Source organism: Schistosoma haematobium, chromosome ZW (assembly GCF_000699445.3).
Source record: "Schistosoma haematobium chromosome ZW, whole genome shotgun sequence".
Taxonomy (NCBI): Eukaryota; Metazoa; Platyhelminthes; class Trematoda; order Strigeidida; family Schistosomatidae; genus Schistosoma; species Schistosoma haematobium.
In genome coordinates, this window is record NC_067195.1 from 78,475,259 (window position 1) to 78,497,463 (window position 22,205).

The 22,205-nt window shown below is 34.8% G+C and overlaps 1 protein-coding gene across 2 annotated transcripts in view; it reads right to left on the reverse strand.

The window, feature by feature from the left end:
- The window catches only part of MS3_00001276 (uncharacterized protein), a 111,464-nt gene extending 94,451 nt beyond the window's left edge, over positions 1-17,013 (reverse strand). For both annotated transcript variants that reach the window (XM_051208740.1, XM_051208741.1), the window contains exons 1-2: positions 16,234-17,013; positions 756-927 (exon numbers count right to left, since the gene is read on the reverse strand). In XM_051208740.1, coding sequence (XP_051072558.1) covers positions 756-927; positions 16,234-16,539 — 478 coding nt within the window. In that variant the 5' untranslated portion in view covers positions 16,540-17,013. The remainder of the gene's footprint in view (positions 1-755; positions 928-16,233) is intronic.
- Positions 17,014-22,205: the final 5,192 nt, after the last annotated feature.

Sequence of the window (22,205 nt, forward strand, 5' to 3'; positions counted from 1 at the left end):
TGTGAAGGCGCGGATCAGCAAAGCAAGGGCAGCATACTTACAACTGAGGAACATCTGGAACTCAAAGCAACTGTCAACCAACACCAAGGTCAGGATTTTAAATACAAATGTCAAGACAGTTCTACTGTATGGGGTGGAAACCTGGAGAACTACGAAAGCCATCATCCAGAAAATACAGGTGTTTATTAACAGTTGTCTACACAAAATACTTCAGATCCGTTGGCCAGACACTATTAGCAACAACATACTGTGGGAGAGAACAAACCAGATCACAGCGGAGGAAGAAGCTCTGGAAGTGGATAGCACACAGATTGAGGAAAGCACCCAACTGCGTCACAAGACAAGGCGTCACATGAAATCCTCAAAGCCAAAAGAGAAGAGGAAGACCAAAGAACACATTTTGTTGAGAAATGGAGACATGAAAAAAATGAACAAAATTGGACAGAACTGGAAAGGAAGGCCTAGGATAGAGTGAGTTGGAGAATGCTGGTCAGCGGCCTATGCTCCATTGGGAGTAACATACATAAGTAAGTAAGTAACTTAGCATTGTGAGTTTAACTTCATCATTACTCACTAAGCGATTTTAAAATATACGAACGATGTTTCGAAGGCATTTGTGATCAAATATTACTTAAGTATGAATATGCTCTATAGACCTATAACAGTTCTTACTTTATTCAAACAGTACTTATATAATACATGAAATAAGTACAGTTTATATATGTAAATTTAAGTGTAAAAAGAAAGAAACTTACGTGTTAAAGTCATTCCCAACTCTAAACATTTTCGATAACGACAATGTGGGCATTTACCACGACCGGGACCTTCAACACGACATCTACCACCCATTGGACATATTGATTCAGAAACTGTAGATCCAATTTCAGAATTTCGTAATCTGGCAGCTGTATGTCGCATGAAAAATTTCTATAATCAAAGAAAATTATTACAGTAAATTAATTTGTGTTTCTATTTTGTCAAAATATTAAATATTAACATTAAAGATCATATAACTCAATAGATCATGGAACCCAATTATTAAGTATAAACTTTATGTAATTAACTTTCGTCTATTAATTTGGTATTAGTCTATCACAGAAATCAAGGTGAGTGGAACAAAGATCAAATTTGTAATTTCATAATTGAACTACTAATGTCTCAATCATCACGCTATCAAATATATATGGAGTATCAGAAGTGGTTTTGTGGAGATTGTAGTAATTTCAGCAGTTGATATCATAAGTCAATTGAAGCTAGACCACCATGAAAAACCTGAGAGCACTGGACGACCGTCTCATCCTATCGCCGGACTTCTCAGCAATGCGCATCCACAACCCCGTCTCGCGGGATCCGAGCCCAGGACCTACCGGTTTCGCGCCAGGCGCTTAACCAACTAGACCACTGAGTCAGCATCCAACGGTATTAATTTCTAGCTTCAACTAATCCACGAAATTGAGCGACACATCCACCATCGTCATCAGTGAGTTACTATGTCACAACTTGATGCGCACTGCTGAGGAGTCCCACAATAGGACGAGGTGGCCGTCTAGTGCTTCCAGGTTTTCCATGGTGATCTAGCTTCAATTGACTCATGATCTCAACTGTTGAAATTATATGGAGTAATCCTTTTTGTTAAAAAAACTAATACAAATTTAATGTAAAATGAATTAAATATTATTTTCATTTCATTCCTACCATTCCCTTTTATTGATTATCTCTCATTGTACTTATGGTAAAGTGTTACATAACTTAAGTCAATATTACAATTTTAAGATTGTTTATATTTCTATAACTAACTATTCTTGATACATTGAAAAAAGCATCTTACCAAATGTTGCGTGATTCAGGCCAATGAACAAAAAAAAGAAAGATTTTCTTTTAACTAACCGAATGGAAATTTATGTAAACGTTCTGGATCTACATAAATGTTAATGTAGGGAATGATTAAATTCATTAGTTGTTTAAATCATGATAAATATGAAAATTAAGAAGTGAAACACTCAGATCACAATTGATTTCTAAAATGAACTGAACTCAAAATTAGGTCAGGAGAATGTTGTCAACTTAAAAACTAGTTTACTCTAGATTACACATTAAAGTTTATCATCATCATCATCATCATCACAGTAATTGTGAGAATAGCCTAATACATATTATACATTTCATTTCATTTGTAGTTACATTTAACATAGTCAAATCAAAAGATTTACAGACATCATGAACATAATTGTAATAATCAAACACTGGATAGGATGTCAACACCGAATACTTTCTGTTCTCCTTTATTATGATCATAGTAATGTAACTACTCAATATGGAAATATGATTCGATTGGTTAGTAGTTGAACTATTTAGGATTTATTAATTAATAGGTCATTGATTCGACCCCACATGGCACCTAGGTCTAAGCAGCTGGGTAGTAATACTAATCAAGCACATAACCTACTACTTGTCAGATGAATTACAATATTTATGACAGTAATTAAGGGCATAGATTAGTGCTTTGAAGTTTATAAGCTAATGATCTAACCGAAATACATAAACTAAAGTAGATGAAGTGATATTAGAGGAGCATATAGCTATGCACAACATTCAAGTGTCCTGATAATTAAATCATTGGTTACATTACTTAGTGACAAACATATTATTATTTGAGATTACAAGTCAATGATAAATTTTTAAATTACAAAAGGAAACTTTCAGGTAACCACACCCCTTTATCTATTATGACTAAATAATACAATTCAACTTATACATGAAGTTAGTAACCATGTAATTCAGTAAAAAGAGTAACACGACCACCACAATTAAATTGCATATTTGTCATAAATTCACATTAATCAATGAATTTTCTTTTGTGTTTGTGCATATATATATATATATATATATATATATATATATATATATATAAGAGAATGATAAACATGTGATTCTGTTCATTTGATTCTACAATCAAATCAACTAGATTTATATGTAATTCAAATAATAATAATAAAGTAATGCTGAATATTACAAAGTGATTAATCAAATGTTTAAGGTGATTGTTGTTCAAGAGAGAACTTTGATATATACATATACTTAAATAGATTGTCCTATACATACATCATGAATAGTGATGTTGTTCATTTTGTCTCAGGTTTTATGTTTAGACTACAGTATTTATTACAACATATACAAACTACATTTTAAACTTTCATTTGCTGTAATATCATGCAACTATCGGTAATGTTAATAATAATAATAATCGTAATAGTAATAATAATGGTAATCATAATAATACATAATAAAAACTAATGTATATCATATCAGTGAATCATATTAAGGTAATAATATCTTTATGAAATTGTTTAACTATTCATTCATTTGAGAAGAAACACAATGTAAAAGAGAAATACTTCTGCAATTAGGATCTACAATGAAATATTACGAATAATAATAATAATAATCATCTAAATATGAATAAATAGTTGAAGTACAAAGAATATAAGACAAGAAAGTTTCCCTCGTTTCTTTTTCTTTTTTTTTCTTTTTTTTTGTTAGTATTAAATGTCAACTTCATTGTTCATCTTTTTTTATTTATTTGTATCTATGTATGTTTAATTATGTGAACACGTATACACGTACATACACCATAAAGAAAAACACAATTTTGAATAATAATAATATCATTTATAACAATAGTTGCTTTTAACTTACCTACCCCATACATACATGTAAAACACAATAAGAAAAGATATAATTTATTCAATAATTGATAGAATATACATTTTCATTTATACAATTGCTTAATCTCTAAAATTATACACAATAACATTTTGAAGTGGTCAAATAATGATGACTGAAGACATGAAATAATATTTACAAATGATATTCGCTATAGATTGACTTAAGTTAGGGTATCATTAGAAACTAGGAAATACTGGACACTAACAATCTCCACCTCATTAAAGATCGAATGCAAAACCTTTAAGCCTCATAACAAATGAGATTTGTGGGGAGCATATGTATTTAGTGCCTCTTTGTACCAATATATATGTGTTAAAATAAATAAATAAATAAAGAGACATGTATTTACTTGAGACAATGGATAAATGGTTGCGCAACCATTCATGAATCGATTGAAGTTAAACATTAACACTGTTGGATGCCTTGACAGTGGTCTAGAGGTTAAGCGTTCGCGCGCGAAACCGATAAGTCTCGGGTTCGAATCTCGCGAGACGGGATCATGGATGCGCAGTGCTGAAGAGTCCCACACTTTAACACATAGATATTGGTACAAGGAGACAACAAATACATATGCACCACACAAATCTCATTTGATATGTGTGACGGGTGTGATACTGACCGAGTGCCCAAACTGAAGGTGGTTTTCTTAGGGGGTCACACCCGGAGCCTTCGACATGAAGGTCTGATAAACAAGGCAGTGGAGCATCGTAAGGAGATGCAATCCCACGGTAGCCGGTGACCAATTATTGGTTCATACGCCATTTGTTCCTTCAGTATACTGGTGTCCATGTGCACCATTGGTTTGGAATGAGGGTTTTCCAACTCCCCTAGGTGAACTCTCCATGTCCACCAGCACGGTTAAAGCACCGGACATTCGTTTTCGTATTCTCAATTTCGTAAGCAACAGTAATGCCGTGAGAAGGCAGTGAGTAGGACTTCCCTGGCAGAGGCTATATACGCGTGGCCATATGAGAGCATTTCAAGAGGGAGAGCGAACTATCCCCACTCTTGGCCATATCAGGGCATTTGGGGGCAGTCCCACACTAAAACGAAACAGTCGTTCAGTGCATCCAAATTTTCCATAGTGATATCGTTTCAATTGACTCATAATCTCAATTATTAAAAAAATATGTTTTAGTTGACTTTGACTCTTAACAAATAATATTCAATCTCTAATTCATGACAATTTCAACTTGAATAAAAGAACAAAATCTCGTAAGATTTAATAATTTCAATTTTGTTAAGTATTAAGCTACTAATCCATTACTGTATAGTATTGAATTGGACTTAAAAATGGTTCTTTAATAAAAATTTTAAAAAAATTACCATATACAATTCAAACACACATTATTTATCAACTATATGTTGTGATTAGTGAGATGTTGGAGATTTGTAGCTCAGGTGGATGATTTTGATGGAGTTTTGTTCTCTGAGCTCAGAGAACAAAACTCCATCAAAAGCTGTGATTAGTATTAGGATGATAGTGATATAGGAGTTCAGTAATTCGTAACTGTAGATAAGTATTTATTTAACAATGATATTTTACATTTGGGAGAAAGAAAAGTAATTATGTAAGTTAATCCGGATTAAACATTGTTGAAATTGATTATCATGAAAGTATTATCATTTGAAATACTAATTCGATAAAAAAAATAAACGGTTTTGAGGTAGTAAAGAAAGTTTATCATTCAGGTGGATGATTCTGGTAGAGTTTTGTTCTCCTAAGAAGGATTGTTTAAACTATGGATCTTTCATTTTTTCGTCTGAACAACGTCATTTGATTTGAATATATATATACATATCTTATATGGTTTAAATTTCATGTTTTGTTATGGTCGAACATCTGTTTTATACCGACCCACTCTTTAAAGCGAACAGTTCAACATAATAATATTGTGATCATGTACCAATCAATGTTAGACCACTATTGAAAACATGGAAGCACTGGATGGCCATTTTGTCCTAGTATGGGACTCTTCGACAGTGCGCATTTACGATCCCGTACGCATAATTCGAACCCAAAACCTTCGGTCTCGCTCGCGAACACTCAATCTCTAGGCTAATAATGCTAACTGATGAAATAGGATATGAATCATCAACCAGTGATAATCTCTGAAGAATTTGGTTCGCATTTTTGTGTTGGTTTACGTTCTCATTTCAGATTAACATGACGAGAAAAAATTACCAAGATCAAAAGTGGAGGAGTCGAAACAATGTAGTAGCAATAATAATAATAAATTGAACGTTTAGAAAGTGGTTAGAAAAGACAGAATGAAAGAAGATCTATGAAAAAAATGTCTAAACTCAAGATTTAGAGTAGGATAGAAAACAAATCTACTTGTGATATTTTGACAGATTCTGGGAGATTGTGATCTGTCTAGCATAATGTCTTCAGGCATTGACGTTAGTCATTGCCCAGACCCTAAACGAAGTAGTCACCCTCTACTATCGTGGCTTAGATCAACAGTTACTGACTTAATGAATTAATGCAACATTGTGGTTGGGCCGCTCCTCTCTTTCAACCCACTCTTACGTGAACTGAAATCGCGGTTGGGTACACGTAGTATCTACCCCAAGCATCTCAGTCGATGAAGATTCCCATTTTTGCCTAATCACATATGTCTAACTTCAACATTGGCCACTTCATCGTTACATGATATTCGGAAATATAAGCCAGTAAAACAAAACACTGATTCAAAAGTGAACAATAGTGTATTCAATAAATGAAACAATGATGAAAATCTGTATTTAATACTCAAACAGCTCTAATAACCAAGTACACGTTCGCTTATTAAGTTTCCACATACACTAGCAATACAATTACCTAGCACTTTAGGTTGAAATAGATCTAGAAGAATCTAAATCTGCAACACAATTGATAAAAAGCAATCAAGCACATTAATGATTAACTTACATTTTGCATCAAATATATCTAACAAAAACTGACTTTCAAACACGGAAATGTTTAAACAGTGTAGCTGTCTTCTCCTTTTCAATCAAACTATATATTATTATTATTGTAGTTTAGTGGAGTAACAACTTATATTTGAATTATAGACTACTCTTACTACAGTTTTTATGGTCATATATCACCACTAACAGTTCTCAAATACATTAAATTTCTCCTGAAACTAAGTACAACCATATATTGTTATCTTGATATTAGAATTGAGTATATTAGTTAACCAGTCAAAGTAATGAAAAAACCCTAGCATAAATGCGAACCGAACCAAGTTATCATAATGGATTGAATTAATATGATGAACAGCCACTATATCAAGATTATAATAATGTGTATAAAATGAGTAATAATAACAGTAATATTCCTATTAACTCATTTAATAGTTACAGATCAATATATATCCCGGCGAGACTCTAATTTATGGACGAGCCAATCAGAAGCGTTTTGGAGATTTGAATGTTACGGTGCCAACTTTAGTGTTTAATGCTAACGTACGATCGGTTCACAGGGAATTTTGTACAAAACGTGATAACTGAGAGGCTATAACAAATAAAACGGCAAGACTATAATTTGGTGGACAAATCAATCAGGTATAAGATAATAGATCTCGGATTTTAACGCGAAAGCCTTTCATTCATTTGGCTAAATAAATTTCTGGCATTATAGCTGATGTCAGTTCGTGATGAAAACCTCATTTATAATTCCTAACTAAGGCAAATTACGACAATTAATGCGAACTGGATAATAAAAGCACCAGTAACACTGGCTGCAGCCAGGTACTACAATATATACGGATGTTTGGAGAGCGTACAGACTTTTAAATGGGTTTCTTTATGCGCATCGTGCCGTTATCCACAAGTAGCATTTTGTGCACTCAACAACCGAAGTGCACACAAGCAATATTGAAGCTATGTGGTCGAGGCTGAGAGAGTATTTGAGACTTTATCATGACTCCAGAGGCCGACTATTCTGTAGCCGTATAGATGATTTCCTCTACTGCACGCATTACGATTTTAGAACCTCTGAACCTCTTTCTTACCTTGACAAGTTTTTGAACCACGTATAAGAAGTGTATACACTTTATTTCCTTGGTTTTGTATAACATATTTTTACTCTATACTGACTGTTTGCTGATTGACTAATACTTCTCAAGGTCACTTAAGATTCGTTCAAAGGTCGCCCATAAATTAGAGTCTAGCCTATATCCCTACAAATCACACTCTTAATGTAAAGTCTAATGATATACTCAAGTTCCTTAAATTAAAGTAGATAAAACTGAGTTCAAAGCTAAAGAAAAAAAGATCAAACAACTTAATCAATAAACCAACACTCTACTCTAGTAATATTCATAAAACAATTACTAACTATTGACAATTATCAATTGAGGAAATGGTATAAACAAACAAACAAAAAAAGAAAACAGCGAAAAAAAAGAGAAGAAAAAATTAATTCATATATGCTGTATGCATATAAGAGCACATCAGTCAGGACACTTGTGATGACAATCACATTTAAACTATGATAGATAAAATGATGATGATGATGATGATGAGGATGAAAATGTGATAAACATTTGTTTGTTTCTTTATTTAAAAAAATAAACTAGCAATTAAAACAAAGTTTTATTCTGATAAATATTCACGTGTTTATGTATTTACAACAACAACAACAAAATTGTTCTTTTAATTTACAAGTGAATATTATATTGGACGATCTAGACTTCGCAGATGATCTGGCTCTTCTATCGCAAACGCAACAACAAATGCAGGAAAAGACGAACAGTGTGGCAGCAGCCTCAACAGCAGTAGGTCTCAATATACACAAAGGGAAAAGCAAGATTCTCTGATACAACACAGAATGCACCAATCCAATCACAATTGACGGAGAAGATTTGGAAGATGTAAAAACCTTTACATATTTGGGCAGCATCATTGATGAACAGGGTGGATCTGATGCAGATGTGAGGGCGCGGATCGGCAAAGCAAGAGCAGCATGTTTACAACTGAAGAACATCTGGAATTCAAAACAACTGTCCACAAGCCAACAACAAAGTCAGAATTTTCAATACAAATGTCAAGACAGTTCTACTGTATGGGGTGGAAACCTGGAGAACTACGAAAGCCATCATCCAGAAGATACAAGTGTTTATTAACAGTTATCTATGCAAAATACTTCGGATCTGTTGGCCAGATATTATTAACAACAACATACTGTGGGAGAGAACAAACCAGATCCCAATGGAGGAAGAAATCAGGAAGAAGCGCTGTAAGTGGATAGGACACACATTGAGGAAAGCACCCAACTGTGTCACAAGACAAGCCTTCACATGGAATCCTCAAGGCCAAAGGAAAAGAGGAAGATCAAAGAACACATTACGCGGAGAAATGGAAATAGACATGAGAAAAATGAACAAGAATTGGATGGAACTAGAAAAGAAGGCCCAGGACAGAGTGGGTTGGAGAATGCTGGTCAGCGGCCTATGCTCCATTGGGAGTAACAGGCGTAAGTAAGTAAGTAATTCTATTGAATTTACACTGAGTAGTTTATATGATTACACTATTACAGTATTTCAAATAGACGATATGTATAGTTATGAGTGCTTATTGACTAATAGCACAGATATATATACACACACATACATACAGATAGACAAATATAAAAAGAATAGTAACCATAAACAATGATTGGTTAATAGATGAGTATAAAATGATGAGCTTTGTAACTGAGACAACTGATGTAATAATGTCATTATAGTATACATAATACTTATATATGTCTATAAAGTATTTACATCACTATAGACTATATTTATCGAGTATCAATTTTCCATTCAATTACAATGATCTACAAGTTATATTCATGTTAAATACAAACTAAATGACGTCATATAAAGAGCTATATAATGTAATAAATAAATAAATAAATGAAGAGTCCATTTGTTTCTTTAATTACAAGAGTTCGTTAATTACTAGATAGCAACACATTGTAATAATTAAAAGAAATGTAATTTATTAGTTAAAAGATTATTAGGTTACTTTGGTAAACCCTTTTTTTAGTTATGTATTATTTATGGACTATAGTATATCTAAATATATAACATAGTTACTCAGATAAAATGGATCCACATATTCATTTGAATAATTGTAAAATGAGCGCTATATGAAAACTTTATATTTATGCTTTATACTAGCTGATAATAATTAGTTGAAGTTGGACATTAACACCATTGGATGCCGACTCAGTAGTCTAGTGGTTAAGCGTTCGCGCACGCGAGACTGATAGGTCCTGGGTTCGATTCTCGCGGAGGGCGGGATCATGGATGCGCACTGCTGAGGAGTCCCACAATAGGATGAAACGGTCATCCAGTGCTTCCAGGTTTTCCATGATGGTTTAACTTCAACTGACTCATGATCTCAACCATTGAAATTATTTTTTTTGTTTGAAAAATATCTACAATCTCTATTAAAGGTTGGAGTTCACATTACTTAACAATATAGTCAGAAATGATATTAATGAGTTACTCAGATTGTAGATAATTTTCAACAAAGCAAAATAATGAGTATAATAAGAATAAGTTAATGAACAATAACCATTAAACAAAATAAAACATGAAAAAGTTTCATATATGCGATCAATGATGTATTTACATTATTAATTTTGTACAGAATATGACAGATTAGGGTTTGAAGATGTTAGTCAAGGAGTATAATCCAGTGAAATAAATTTGGAAAGAGAAAAAAAGAAGGGACATGAAGAATTCAGAAGATTTGAATTTGGGAGAACACAATATAGCAGAATAGAAAAGAAAAGTTTGTCAACTCTTATTGATACAGTATATGTTTGTGTTAAGTCGATTACAGAGACGGAATTCTCCAGATCATAATTTTGATCATTTGTTGGATTTTAGATAAATGAAAAGCAGTTAGTCAAGTTGTATTTTAAGTTCGAATCAAAGAAAGGTAAGTTTCGAAGTTCATTATACGAACATGTATTATATAGTTAGCAAATTTTTTCTGAATAACGATCGATCTAAAATGATGTTGTGTGGATACTATTTTTTGCAAATTTAATTGTTTCAAGTTAATAACAAATTGTTATCGTACTCACAACTACTAATCCAGATCGAACAGAAAAATACAATTAAACCTAAAATCTAAGTTTTATTATTTTATTTCAGCATACAGATATTGGTACAAGGAGGCACCAAATACATATGCGCCACACAAATCTCATTTGATATATGTAAGGGCTGTGATACTGACCGGGTGCCCAAACCAAAGCAGGGGATTTTCTTAGGGGGCAACACCCGGAGACTTCTACATGAAGGTCTGACCCACGAGGCAGTGGAGCATCGTAAGGAGATGCAGTCCCATGAAAGCCGGTGACCAACAATTGGTTCATACTCCATTTGTTCCCGCAAGATACTGAAGCCCATGTGCACCATTGGTTTGGAATTCGGTTAAAGCGCCGGACATTCTCTTTTCGTCCTCCCATTTTCGTAAACAACACCCACGCCACGAGAAGGCAGTGAGTAGGACTTCTCTGGCAGAGGCTATATACGCGTGGCCATGTGAGAGCATTTGGAGAGGGAGAGCGGACTCTCCCCACTCTCGGCCGTACCAGGGCATTTGATAAGACATTTAAAAAAAACTTAAATCAATATTGTGTTTTCATATTTAAGTAACGTTTATAATGATTTTTTCATACATAGTTTTAGTCAATTGTGAATGTGAATCAAGAATGAAGAGAACAAACTCGTAGATGATATGGGAAAATATGTCATGATACCGAAATAACATAAATAACCAATCAAATTTCATTTTATTTAACTGGATCAAACTGAGAAATACATACTACATCTCTTCATAAGATATTAAACTCTATAATTCTCAGAAGAAGTTCAAAATGAAAAGCAAATCAAAAGGACAACTGTGAAGAAATCTTGGATCGAAGAAGTACTAAAAACATTAGAGAATTTTTAGAAGCTTGACGTTCAGTTGGCTAATCAGCAATTAACAAACATATCGAAATCGACCTAATTTAGCAACGAATCAGAGAAATCATAGACAACCTTAAGACTCAGAACACGAACAAAACGAGAGATAATAAAAATTAAGATACACAGAATGACAGATTAAGGGGTGACAACAACAACAACCAGTCAAGATCGAGATCGACAGAATAAGCTGTGAGTCATATGTAAAGAAATTCGAATACATCACTTCCACCAGAACTTTGTACTGATGATATTTTTCAGAAGAACAATGAAAGCTCCACGATCAAACTATCCAGCTTTGAAAAGAACACTTCAGAATCAGTATACCCTATAAAATTAAATATACTTAGACTAAAGGTATTTGATTACAGATGTCTTTGAAACAACCAACAACTACAGAATAACAACACGAATCTATTTAGGTTACTCTCCGAAAATGTGTATTTCCTTCTTTGTTTATATAGTTAAATGAATTTTCTAAGTAAATAAATCTAACTATAAAACGCATTATAATTTACAAATATATAAAAGAGTATTTCATATTACATTAACAATCTTTACTTTATTTGTAGTTTCAATAAATAAAACTACTTAGAAACTGTTCTGGTTTATCAAACATTTCACAGCAGTATAATAATCAAAATAATTAAATAAGTAGCTAAAACACACTTGGTAAACAAAACTTTGGTTCAATTTAAACTTTCAGAAAGAAAATTCAAAACGTGTGCACACATACATGACAGAGATTAGACATTGAACGGTAGAAATGTTAGAAAGTATTTAAAACGAAAGACGATGATATGGTGAGCTGTAATAACGAGTTTCTTCTCTCTCTCGCACACACACACACACACTTGATTGAATCTGATGAGTTTAGCAAGAAAAAAACAAAACTGACCAAAACCAATCACGGCATCTTTTAATATATTTTAGTTAAAATGGTTTTGTACATATTGATCTGAATTCTAGGTTGTATTCGTCACAGATAGATATCTTACTTAAAGTATTGGAGAAAATTAGAGGAAATAGGATAGCTATTTTGTTCTAGTATGATACTTAGTATTAAGCACCCACCAACTCATCAGGGACCGGAACTAAAATCTTCAACTATCGTGACAAGCACACAACCATTAAGAGTAAGGAGTTAATACCCAATAACACAATGTTGACTCCGATCAATTTGCGATATACCTCGACGATTGTTTAATACCACTAGTGATTGGTAGGGTTCAGGCAAGCCGAGGATGAAACAGTTTTTCTATCAGTCACATTAGATGATCATAGTGCTATTTTACTGATCTAATTGAAGTTGAAAATGTACCAATGAGTCCGAAGTCAGCGATTTTAAAGGGTAGGCGTTTGCTGCGAGAACTGAAAGTTCTGACTTTAATCCTGAGTGAAGTGCATGCGTATTGTTGAGGATCCTCATACTGAGAAGAAACTGTTGCCTAGTTCTTCCTGATTATAAATGCCAGGTAGATCAGTCAAACGCAACATAGAGATGGCAAATCACACAGTAATAATAGTGGTAACAGTATTAATGGTAATAAAAAAGACTGTACATTCAATACACAATTCGAGATTTAGAAACTTAGGACCTAAAGGTAGGAAAGGAATGAATGCACCTGTGCCATTGAGAACGATTTCAAGCCGTCATTCAAAGTCTCTAACTACCGAACATGCAACCGTCACATTTGTTGATGTGTTTCTTTATTAATACAACTTAAAACAACAAGTCACAATTTGTGTGAGTTTATGATATCATACAACCCTTCAAATCAAAGTGAGTTCGAGTCAACAACGTGATGGTTGAAAATCGAAAGTTATTACTACCAAACCACTGACTCATACAAGCACACACTACTGACTACCTAGCACTCTAAACTAAACCCTAAAATGGGATAGTCTATCCCATTGTATATAACTCTTTTGTAGCATAATAGGCTTAAGAATATCTACCGGAAAAGTAGTTTTTTAAAAATTTGCAAACATATACTTTTTAGAGAATTTCTTCAAGGAAATCGAAAATTACTCTGTAAACTTTAAAATGGCAACTGCAGAATAGCCCTGTTTGCCATACTTATCAACACTGAGGCAGGGAAATAAGCTAACATACAGAAATAATCAGGCTATAAAAGTAGTAACCAAAAAGAATGTGAAAATAGGACAACGAACATTGAAAATTCATCGTCTTTCATAAACGTTATATTTACAGTCACGGGTTTTATGCACCGCTGTTATGCATGTCTATTTTGAAAACTATTTTAATGTCTCAGTCAAATAATAGAACACTTACCAGAACCCAATCAATCATTAAATAAACTTGACTAATCCTCAGATTTCAGGTGAGATTGAGGATGTATTAGGATATATCTATTCCACAAGAAATGTACTACCTTGATCATGAGATGAGAAGAAACCAACTACATATAAGCCAGAATCACAGAAAACTTCAACTGTGTCTTAAGGTTAGAAAACACATATTTAAATAGTTCACAGGGATATAACGTCGGAACCTTTCAAATCAGTAAGGTACCATCACGCCCATGTAAAAATCAGATCCTATTAGATACCCTACAACTAGAAAGAACGCAGACAAAATGAAGATTATATGATGAAGTAGTGTGACTGAAAATATATGGATGGATTTATACACCCCGTATTTTTGAATCTGTAGAATCATAAACTACTTCTTGTCTATTTGTGATTATTAACAGAGCTAAGAATTTATTGCTGAATAATATTTTATCAGTCGATGTCTTAAAAAAGGTACTGCAGTAATATGATATAAGAGCGAAGACTAAAAATAAATTGAGTACGCTTTTAGATTTTCAAGTAGTATGCTCGGAAATAATAGTGAGTGAAATAACAAGCGGCGGATCTTAGCGAGTAGTAAAGTGATTTTTTAAACTGATATTTTATGATACTTGTTAGGAGCCACATATCAACCAAAAGCACTTACTATAACTTTGGTACAGTTAAAATGGACATGACCGAAAAATTTAAAGGTTTAACTATAAGCACTTGACGTGTTGAGTTTGAAAAACCCCACCTCATAATATTGCTTATCTAAAAGAAACATAATAATTTGAGTTTGTGACACTATTTAAAAATGGTGAAAGATTGCAAAATATTCATTGGAAAACTTCATAAACGCTTAAATTAAGAAAAACGCGACTACGACTATTTAGCCTTGATCACGGAATTAATGATAGTAAAGTATGGCCATATTAAAATTACAACATAACAGCCTGTCTATCTAAATGACTTTGTCGAGCTTAGTTCAACTCGAAGTGCGATTTTTGAGAAGAGACTGAGGACTACTGTAAATTTAGTCCAAAACGCTATGTTCGTATGTGACATATTATTATGTAGGTGGGACTTAAATGAGATTCTTAGTTTGAAAATTTACTATTCAGTTGATCAGGCAAAGTGTGGTTCCGAAACATGTTCAACTCTAGCCAACAACTGATGGCTTAGTAAAATTAAAATCAACAGTATATACAAAAACAGAATCGATTCCGGAGTGTTAAAAACTAAAGTTGGTAGATGTGTTTTCTGCAAGTATCAACAACAACAACAGGAAAAACAACATACCGAGAATTCACTGGTAAAAGTGGGTTCGCTTGTACCAAAATAAAGTTCAATTATTTAAAGTATGACTACTACAAACTATTTATATGGCCTTCACATTTTATAGCTAAGATGTAAATCTAAAAACAGAATTACTCAACTTGTCCAGTTTTCATATCTGCTATCACAGAGAAACAACACAAAACACTTCAGATTATCCATCAAAACTGCTACTGATCAGATATGCAGTGAGGGTTATGGAAACGCAATAATCTTCACAAGTGAGGACAGATCTCTATGGTCAAATATTTGTTTGAAATATGGTAGGAATCAGTACACAACAATGAAGTAATGGATTTAAAGTAATGTCACAATGAATTTACTTAGGAAGAGAACAAGTCAGCACATATATTTTCACAAGTATTCAAATATATACTAAATTAAATCTTTTAAAAATAAGTAGTCTGTTACGGAGTAGTCTTAAAGCGTAACACTGGGATTAAACACACACAGAGAGGCAAATTTGCGGATGTTACGAATCTGAAGTACTGAGGCAAATTAAGGTTCTTAAACGGCTACAAATTAGGCATTCACTCAATCAAATTAGTCCAATATCTGTTCATTAAATAGCATGCAAAAATAAAGCGAACTAAAAAGTGTGTATTTGTCAAAAAGCCTCTAAAACCTAGAAGTGAGGTAATCCTATGTTTCATTTTCATTGTTAGAGTTTGTATCCCAGATTGTGCAGGTATGTTTTGAATCTTCTTTAGACTAGTACTGAGATTTTTAAACAGATATTTGGGGAATGACTGGAAGTCAGGAAGTTTACAGTAATCCAATTTGAAAATACATCTGCAATTAAATAATGTGCACTATTTCGCTGATGAATGAACACTCTATTGATGAATATAAGGATAGATATTAGTTAAAGAATCACTAGGTAACTAGATTAATCTCAACACATTAAAATAATTACCTTGCAGGCCTCGCAAACGTATGCCCGATGGTGGAATCCGACAGCTGGCTGACCACAAATCTGGCAGGCTTGGTCTTCAGACCGGGTTTGATACTGTACAAAGGCATGTTCAGGAGTGAGAATAGATCCATCGTCATCAGGTAGATAAACTCCTTGACATAAGTGTGTTTTACAAGCAGTGGATGACGTCGGAAGAGAGTTATTGTTGTGGTGAGAGTCAGAGCACGTTTTGTCAAATGTTTTAGAAGTCACATTCTCAAGTTTACCGTTAGTTGAATCAGGGGGAACGTTGACGGTTATGTCCATTTATGGTTCAAATAAATTTACACATAAGTGCGGCAAAATACACACTGTATAAATAATTATAAAGGGTGCAGAGAAATTTATATAACGTATAAAACTCTGGAAATAAGGTCTTCAAGCCAGATATTAAAGCATGTGATAAATATTAGTAACAATTGTATGTAATTATTACTCCTTCTATTAGTTTTAAAAAAATAAGCGAATTCTTTAGGTAGGTGTAACACAGGGAAATTGAAGTAACATCATTTCCTGGAGATTTTATGTCCAGTAATCTGAGTGAAGCGAAAAGTTGAAGAGGACCTTGAAGAGACCTTGGAAAAAGATGTACTCGCGAAATTTAAAGCAGGCGCTTTTGAAGGTACACATCTAATAGCACGAACGAACTTGCGAGGTATTGAAGTCATTAAAACTCTTTTTCACTTTAAAACTTGTGCAAATTTTCTATGAATTACATTGCCAATGATAGTAAAAATGTCATTTTCCAACATCATTATAATTTTTGATATTTAATATGAGTGCATCAAATAGTTTTGGATAAAAACAATGAAGTTCACTCTTGACAAACACCGTATTCAATAACAGTAGATCACTTAACCGTCTAGGCAAAGATTCCGGTTAATGAGACTTGGTGAAATATATTGGTGAACCTGTGTTAATCCTAACAGTTTGCTTTTCAGCGAAACTGCTGCTTCCCTTTGAAAGGATTCACTGGTATAGCTGAAACTGCGTGTTTGGGTAATGCGTTTCAGTCGCTGACTACAGGACTTCACCCTGTCTTTATTAGATTTCGGTTTTCGAACAGTTGCTCTAGATTCGAAGATTACTACTGATGGAAGTAGCAAAACGTTACGACATATCAACACCCAAATAGTAATTAAGGGTACAGAATGACGATGTAAGGACTCGTTCCTTTCTGCAACATGACAGGAGGAAATACTTTAAGCGTTTTAAGCGCTCATCGTAATAAGGTTTGGAAATACCATCCAATAATTTTGTTTACCCACATTGTACATGCTCACGTGAGTTAATATCCTTAATAAGATATGGGTCAATGAATTCGATACAATACTCTAAATGTCTCACTTTCAGTTTCAGTTTGGGAAGGACAGAAGGCCTGATGGCCTGTGTTAGTCCTGGCAATGGTGGCCTCTCAGTTGATCCAGCTTTCTTTTGAATGAGTCGACGGATGGAGCCTCAACCACGTGCTGAGGTAGTGAATTCCATTCGTTGATGATTCGATAGGAAAGTCGATAGTCAGCTGACAACTAATTTGTTCCTGGCTTGTGAACTTTTTTGGAGTGTCCTCGTAAATTCTCTGTTTTGGAAGACAAGAAAAATGAGGGCATATTAGGTTCAAATTTAGCACCAAGCAATTTGAAAACTGTAATCAAGTCGCCTCTAGTTCTGCGATTTGACAACGGGAAAAGGTTCAGCTTGGCCAGTCGAGCTTCATACGGAAGCTTCGCTATTCCGGGAATCAGCTTAGTTGCCGTTCTCTGAACCTTTTCCAGAAGCTCACTGTCTTTTTTTAAGCAGGGGCTGGCCGCTTGTATGCAGTACTCAAGTTTAGGACGTACGAACACTGTATACAAAGTCAAAAACGTCTTAGCGTCGACATGACTAAAAGCCCTACGTATTGACCTTTGGAGTCTATTGCACGGAAGTGTGCAGTAGTCTTTAAGTCTAGGCTAACGATGACTCCTAAGTCATTATATGTCTGGACGACAGGTAGCTCAGTGTCATTCATCGTGCATGCATCTGTACCTTGATGACCGATATGCATCACAACACACTTGGATGTATTAATCGGCAAATGCCACGTTTGAGACCATTCAGATAACTTCTTCAGGTCATTTTGAAGTTCTAAGCTATCACTCTTATATCATATCGTTCTCCATATCTTGACATCGTCAGCATATAGTAAGACCGAGGAAGGTCAGTTACATACAAGAGGAATAGCACTGGCCCCAAAACTGTACCCTGGGGCACTCCACTAAGCACAGTTCCTCAGCTAGATAACTTTGAGTTCACCTGAACTCTTTGTTGACGCCCAACTAAGAAGTCTTTTATCCACATCAATAGATTGCCTTTAATCCTGACATTTCCTAACTTATATAACAGCCGGTTGTGCGGAACTTTGTGAAAAGCTTTACTGAAATCAATGAAGGCTACGTCCACAGGTAGCTTTTGGTCCTTAAGAGCGCACAAGATTTCACGAGCCACTAGTAAGTTAGTGAGACAAGAATAACCTATTCTGAAACTGTGCTGCTTCTCCGAAAGGATCCGGTTTTTATCGAGATACTTAAACAGCCCCTTCCGAATAATCTTTTCTAAGATTTTAACAACCACACTAGTTAGGCTAACGGGGCGGTAATTCTCAGGCTTGTGTTTCGTACCTGTTTTGAAGGCAGGATTTACTATGGCGTTTTTCCAGTCTTTTGGTAAACGACCCTGCGTAACGGATGGGTTAAAGCATGTACCTAAAGGGCTTGCAACGAAGTTAGATAATTCCTTCAGTAGCCTAGGATGTAATTCATTGGGCCCCGTGGATTTACCTATGTCAAGCTTATTTAGCAGACCAAAGACATCGAGTTCTTTAATGGTCACGCTGTCCAGTGTATGTGTGGGGGATCTGTATGCGCTGACGGGAAGGGCGCTTCTATGGTATATACGTTGCTAAAGTAGTTCGAGAACACTTGAGCCCTACCAAAGTCGTCCTCCACTAATGATGAAGCAGTACTGTCTCCCCATAGAGCAGGAATATTTCCTTTTCTCCTTGTCCTTTGGTTTATATAGGAATACAAGCGTTTAGGACATTCTATGGATTCCTTAACAAGTTTTCCTTCGTACAATTTTCTAGACTTACGGAGGGTCGAGGCACAAGTATTCCGAGCCTTTCGATACTGAGATTTTGACTCATCAGTCCCCAGTAACCTAAATCTATCCCACATTTTCCTTTTCTTACGGAGAAGGACACGGACCTATCTACTGAACCATGGTGGTGAGTTTTTCGGCCCCTTTGGTATAGTCCAAGGGATATGAGGTGTGGTAACTTGGAAGTAAAATGATCAGAAGTACTTCTTATTGTTTTCCAGATTTTTACATCACTCGCGAACAATAATGTCAACGTTTTAGGCAGTCGCGGCAATTCATTGATGCGGAGGAGGAAAAGTAAGGGAACTGGGTTGGTGTCTTGAGGTATGCCACTTTTTACCGGCTTCCACTCAAATAATGTTTCATTTACCTTCAATTTGTCTTTGGCCACACAAAAACTTTCTTTAACATACGTATACAGCAAGTAAAGCAAGTAATAATCTATTTACAAGGGCGGGTCGGCAGTTAAGCACGTTCTGTTCCTGACGATCTTTAAATATGGGACTAACCATACCATCTTTACAATCCCTAGGATGTTGAGTATGGGAAAGGGGCATGTCAGAGAGTGTTATGGGTGACCTTTAAATAATGTTTGCGAGAGATGACAACAATCGTGGATATAACCCATCAGAACCCATTGTCTTACTGGGTCTGAGATTAATGATCAATTGAAAAACAACCTCCTCATTCATATCTACAGGTCTTAAAGTTGGTATTTTAGTGGTGTGCATATGACAAGTATTGTTAACGCTACTGCAGATCAGGCTTCGCTGAAATAGTTTGATAAGGTCTCAGCTTTCACCCGATCGTATTCAGCTAGTATATCTAAAATGTTTTGCAGTAGTAATGAAGAAATACCATCAATACGCTTTGTTCTTCGATTAATGTACGAGAACAATTGTTTTGGGCAGGTATGGCTATCATATGCCAACTGTCTTTCATAAGCCGTGCGAAATCTGGCTATAGTCTTTTTACATATATTTCGGAGTTTTTGGGATTAACATTAAAATGATTCGTGGCCCGCTGACAAGAACATGTCACAGAAGTTTTTTCTACGCCTCGGTATTTTTTGGGTATCCTTGTTGACTTATGAAGAGCAATGTGGTAGTCTACGTGTTAACCATGTGATGTACGGTGATGTTACAGACCTGAATGTGGCTTTAAACATATCCCATTCGTTTCTGATCAATCCATGTGCATAGATCGCCTGGTCTGTTGAAATAGCATAGTCTTTGACTGCCGGAAGTCGGATCACCGGATATTAGTACGACTGGAGCAGATACACACAGTGGTGTGTAAAGACTAGGTACAGCAATGACGGTCCATGTTCCCGCGGAAGCCAAATATCAGAAGACAGTTAATGGACCAAGTCGAGATATATTTGCTGGCGATCTCGTGGTATCGAAAAAATACTGAGATCGTGCCAGGATACAAGCTTGGTTACAGAACGCAACCGAATTCGCGCGAAGTCACAATCAAAGTGTGTGAATAATGGATGCTTTTTAGCACAGTTAAACAAAAGCACATTAAAACAGTCACTGGTACAATTGGTTATAATAATAATTGTTTTCAATAAACCAATCGTGTTCTCGTGATAAAAGTGAGTCACTACAAGACTATGGAAAATATTATACATTCTATTAACAAATAGCGTACTCCACATTTATTAACATATTGAAACGATGGCAACTGGAACGTTTATACTTCCGGTCCGTGCTTCATCAACTGTTCCCAGAACTCTCGTGCAACGCTGAGGCGCTTTGTTATTCACCAGTGGGTGATGCCGATCCTAACAACCTTCGATGTTACACACGAGATGTATTTTACAACCCACTGATCTGTGGCTTCTTCGAAGACAAGAAAAACATAAGACTTTCTCTTCAGCCTTCGCTCAACTATCATTGACTACTAATGTAGAGAATCGTGAACATTTATCAATTATGTGACTTTCTCCGCATATTACACGTAATGGATTAATACCAATTTTATGGAACGACAGCTTTTATGTGAAACAGACTACCTTGCTAAAAATTCGTTTTCACTAATTCTATAGTTCTAACCACAAATTAAAATTTTCAGAGCAACCCACTGTGTCCGACTAAGGTGACTTGGAATTTTAGCTTTTCTTAAAGACATCAGTATTGTGCTTACTGTAGGTAACATTATACCACAGGTTTAAGTTACATCTGATCCTTAAGCTGGGAACAACAATTAAATCTACTACTTTGATGAGTTACATCAGCCTCTTTTATCGATAGATTTACACAAACGAAAAGGTTATGAAACTTAAAAAGACAGTACTCGTATACGAAAAACGAGAGTTAGATTATCTAAAAGTAACTACTTTTGTTAATAACTAAAATGTTTGTAAGAAAAACTTCTGTTAGGATGTTTTTATTTAAAACGCACTTGATAGCTTTAGTTACAGGTAAAACAAAATACGAAGATTTGAAAAATACCACCTCCTTCTAAATTTGCTGTGGTTGTTTGACAAGAACAAAGCCAAAAGGTTACTTTTAGTTTGGGCAGTCAGAATCGCAGTTAATCTAACTCCCTTGTGAATATGCTATTTTAAAAAATCGTATCCATGTATTATGTCAACGAGTCTTGCTTCTTGTTTGGTAAAATGATTTACTCCATAAAACATCTCTTGAGGGAAAATATTTTGGTAGCTTTAGTCAATAGTTGATAACTTGACAACAACTTGTTGTCTTAAGATGTCATGGATATACAGGGCTTGACAACGATGTTATCTCAAACCCATCCAAATCAGAAGTCAGAAATTAAGATGTTTG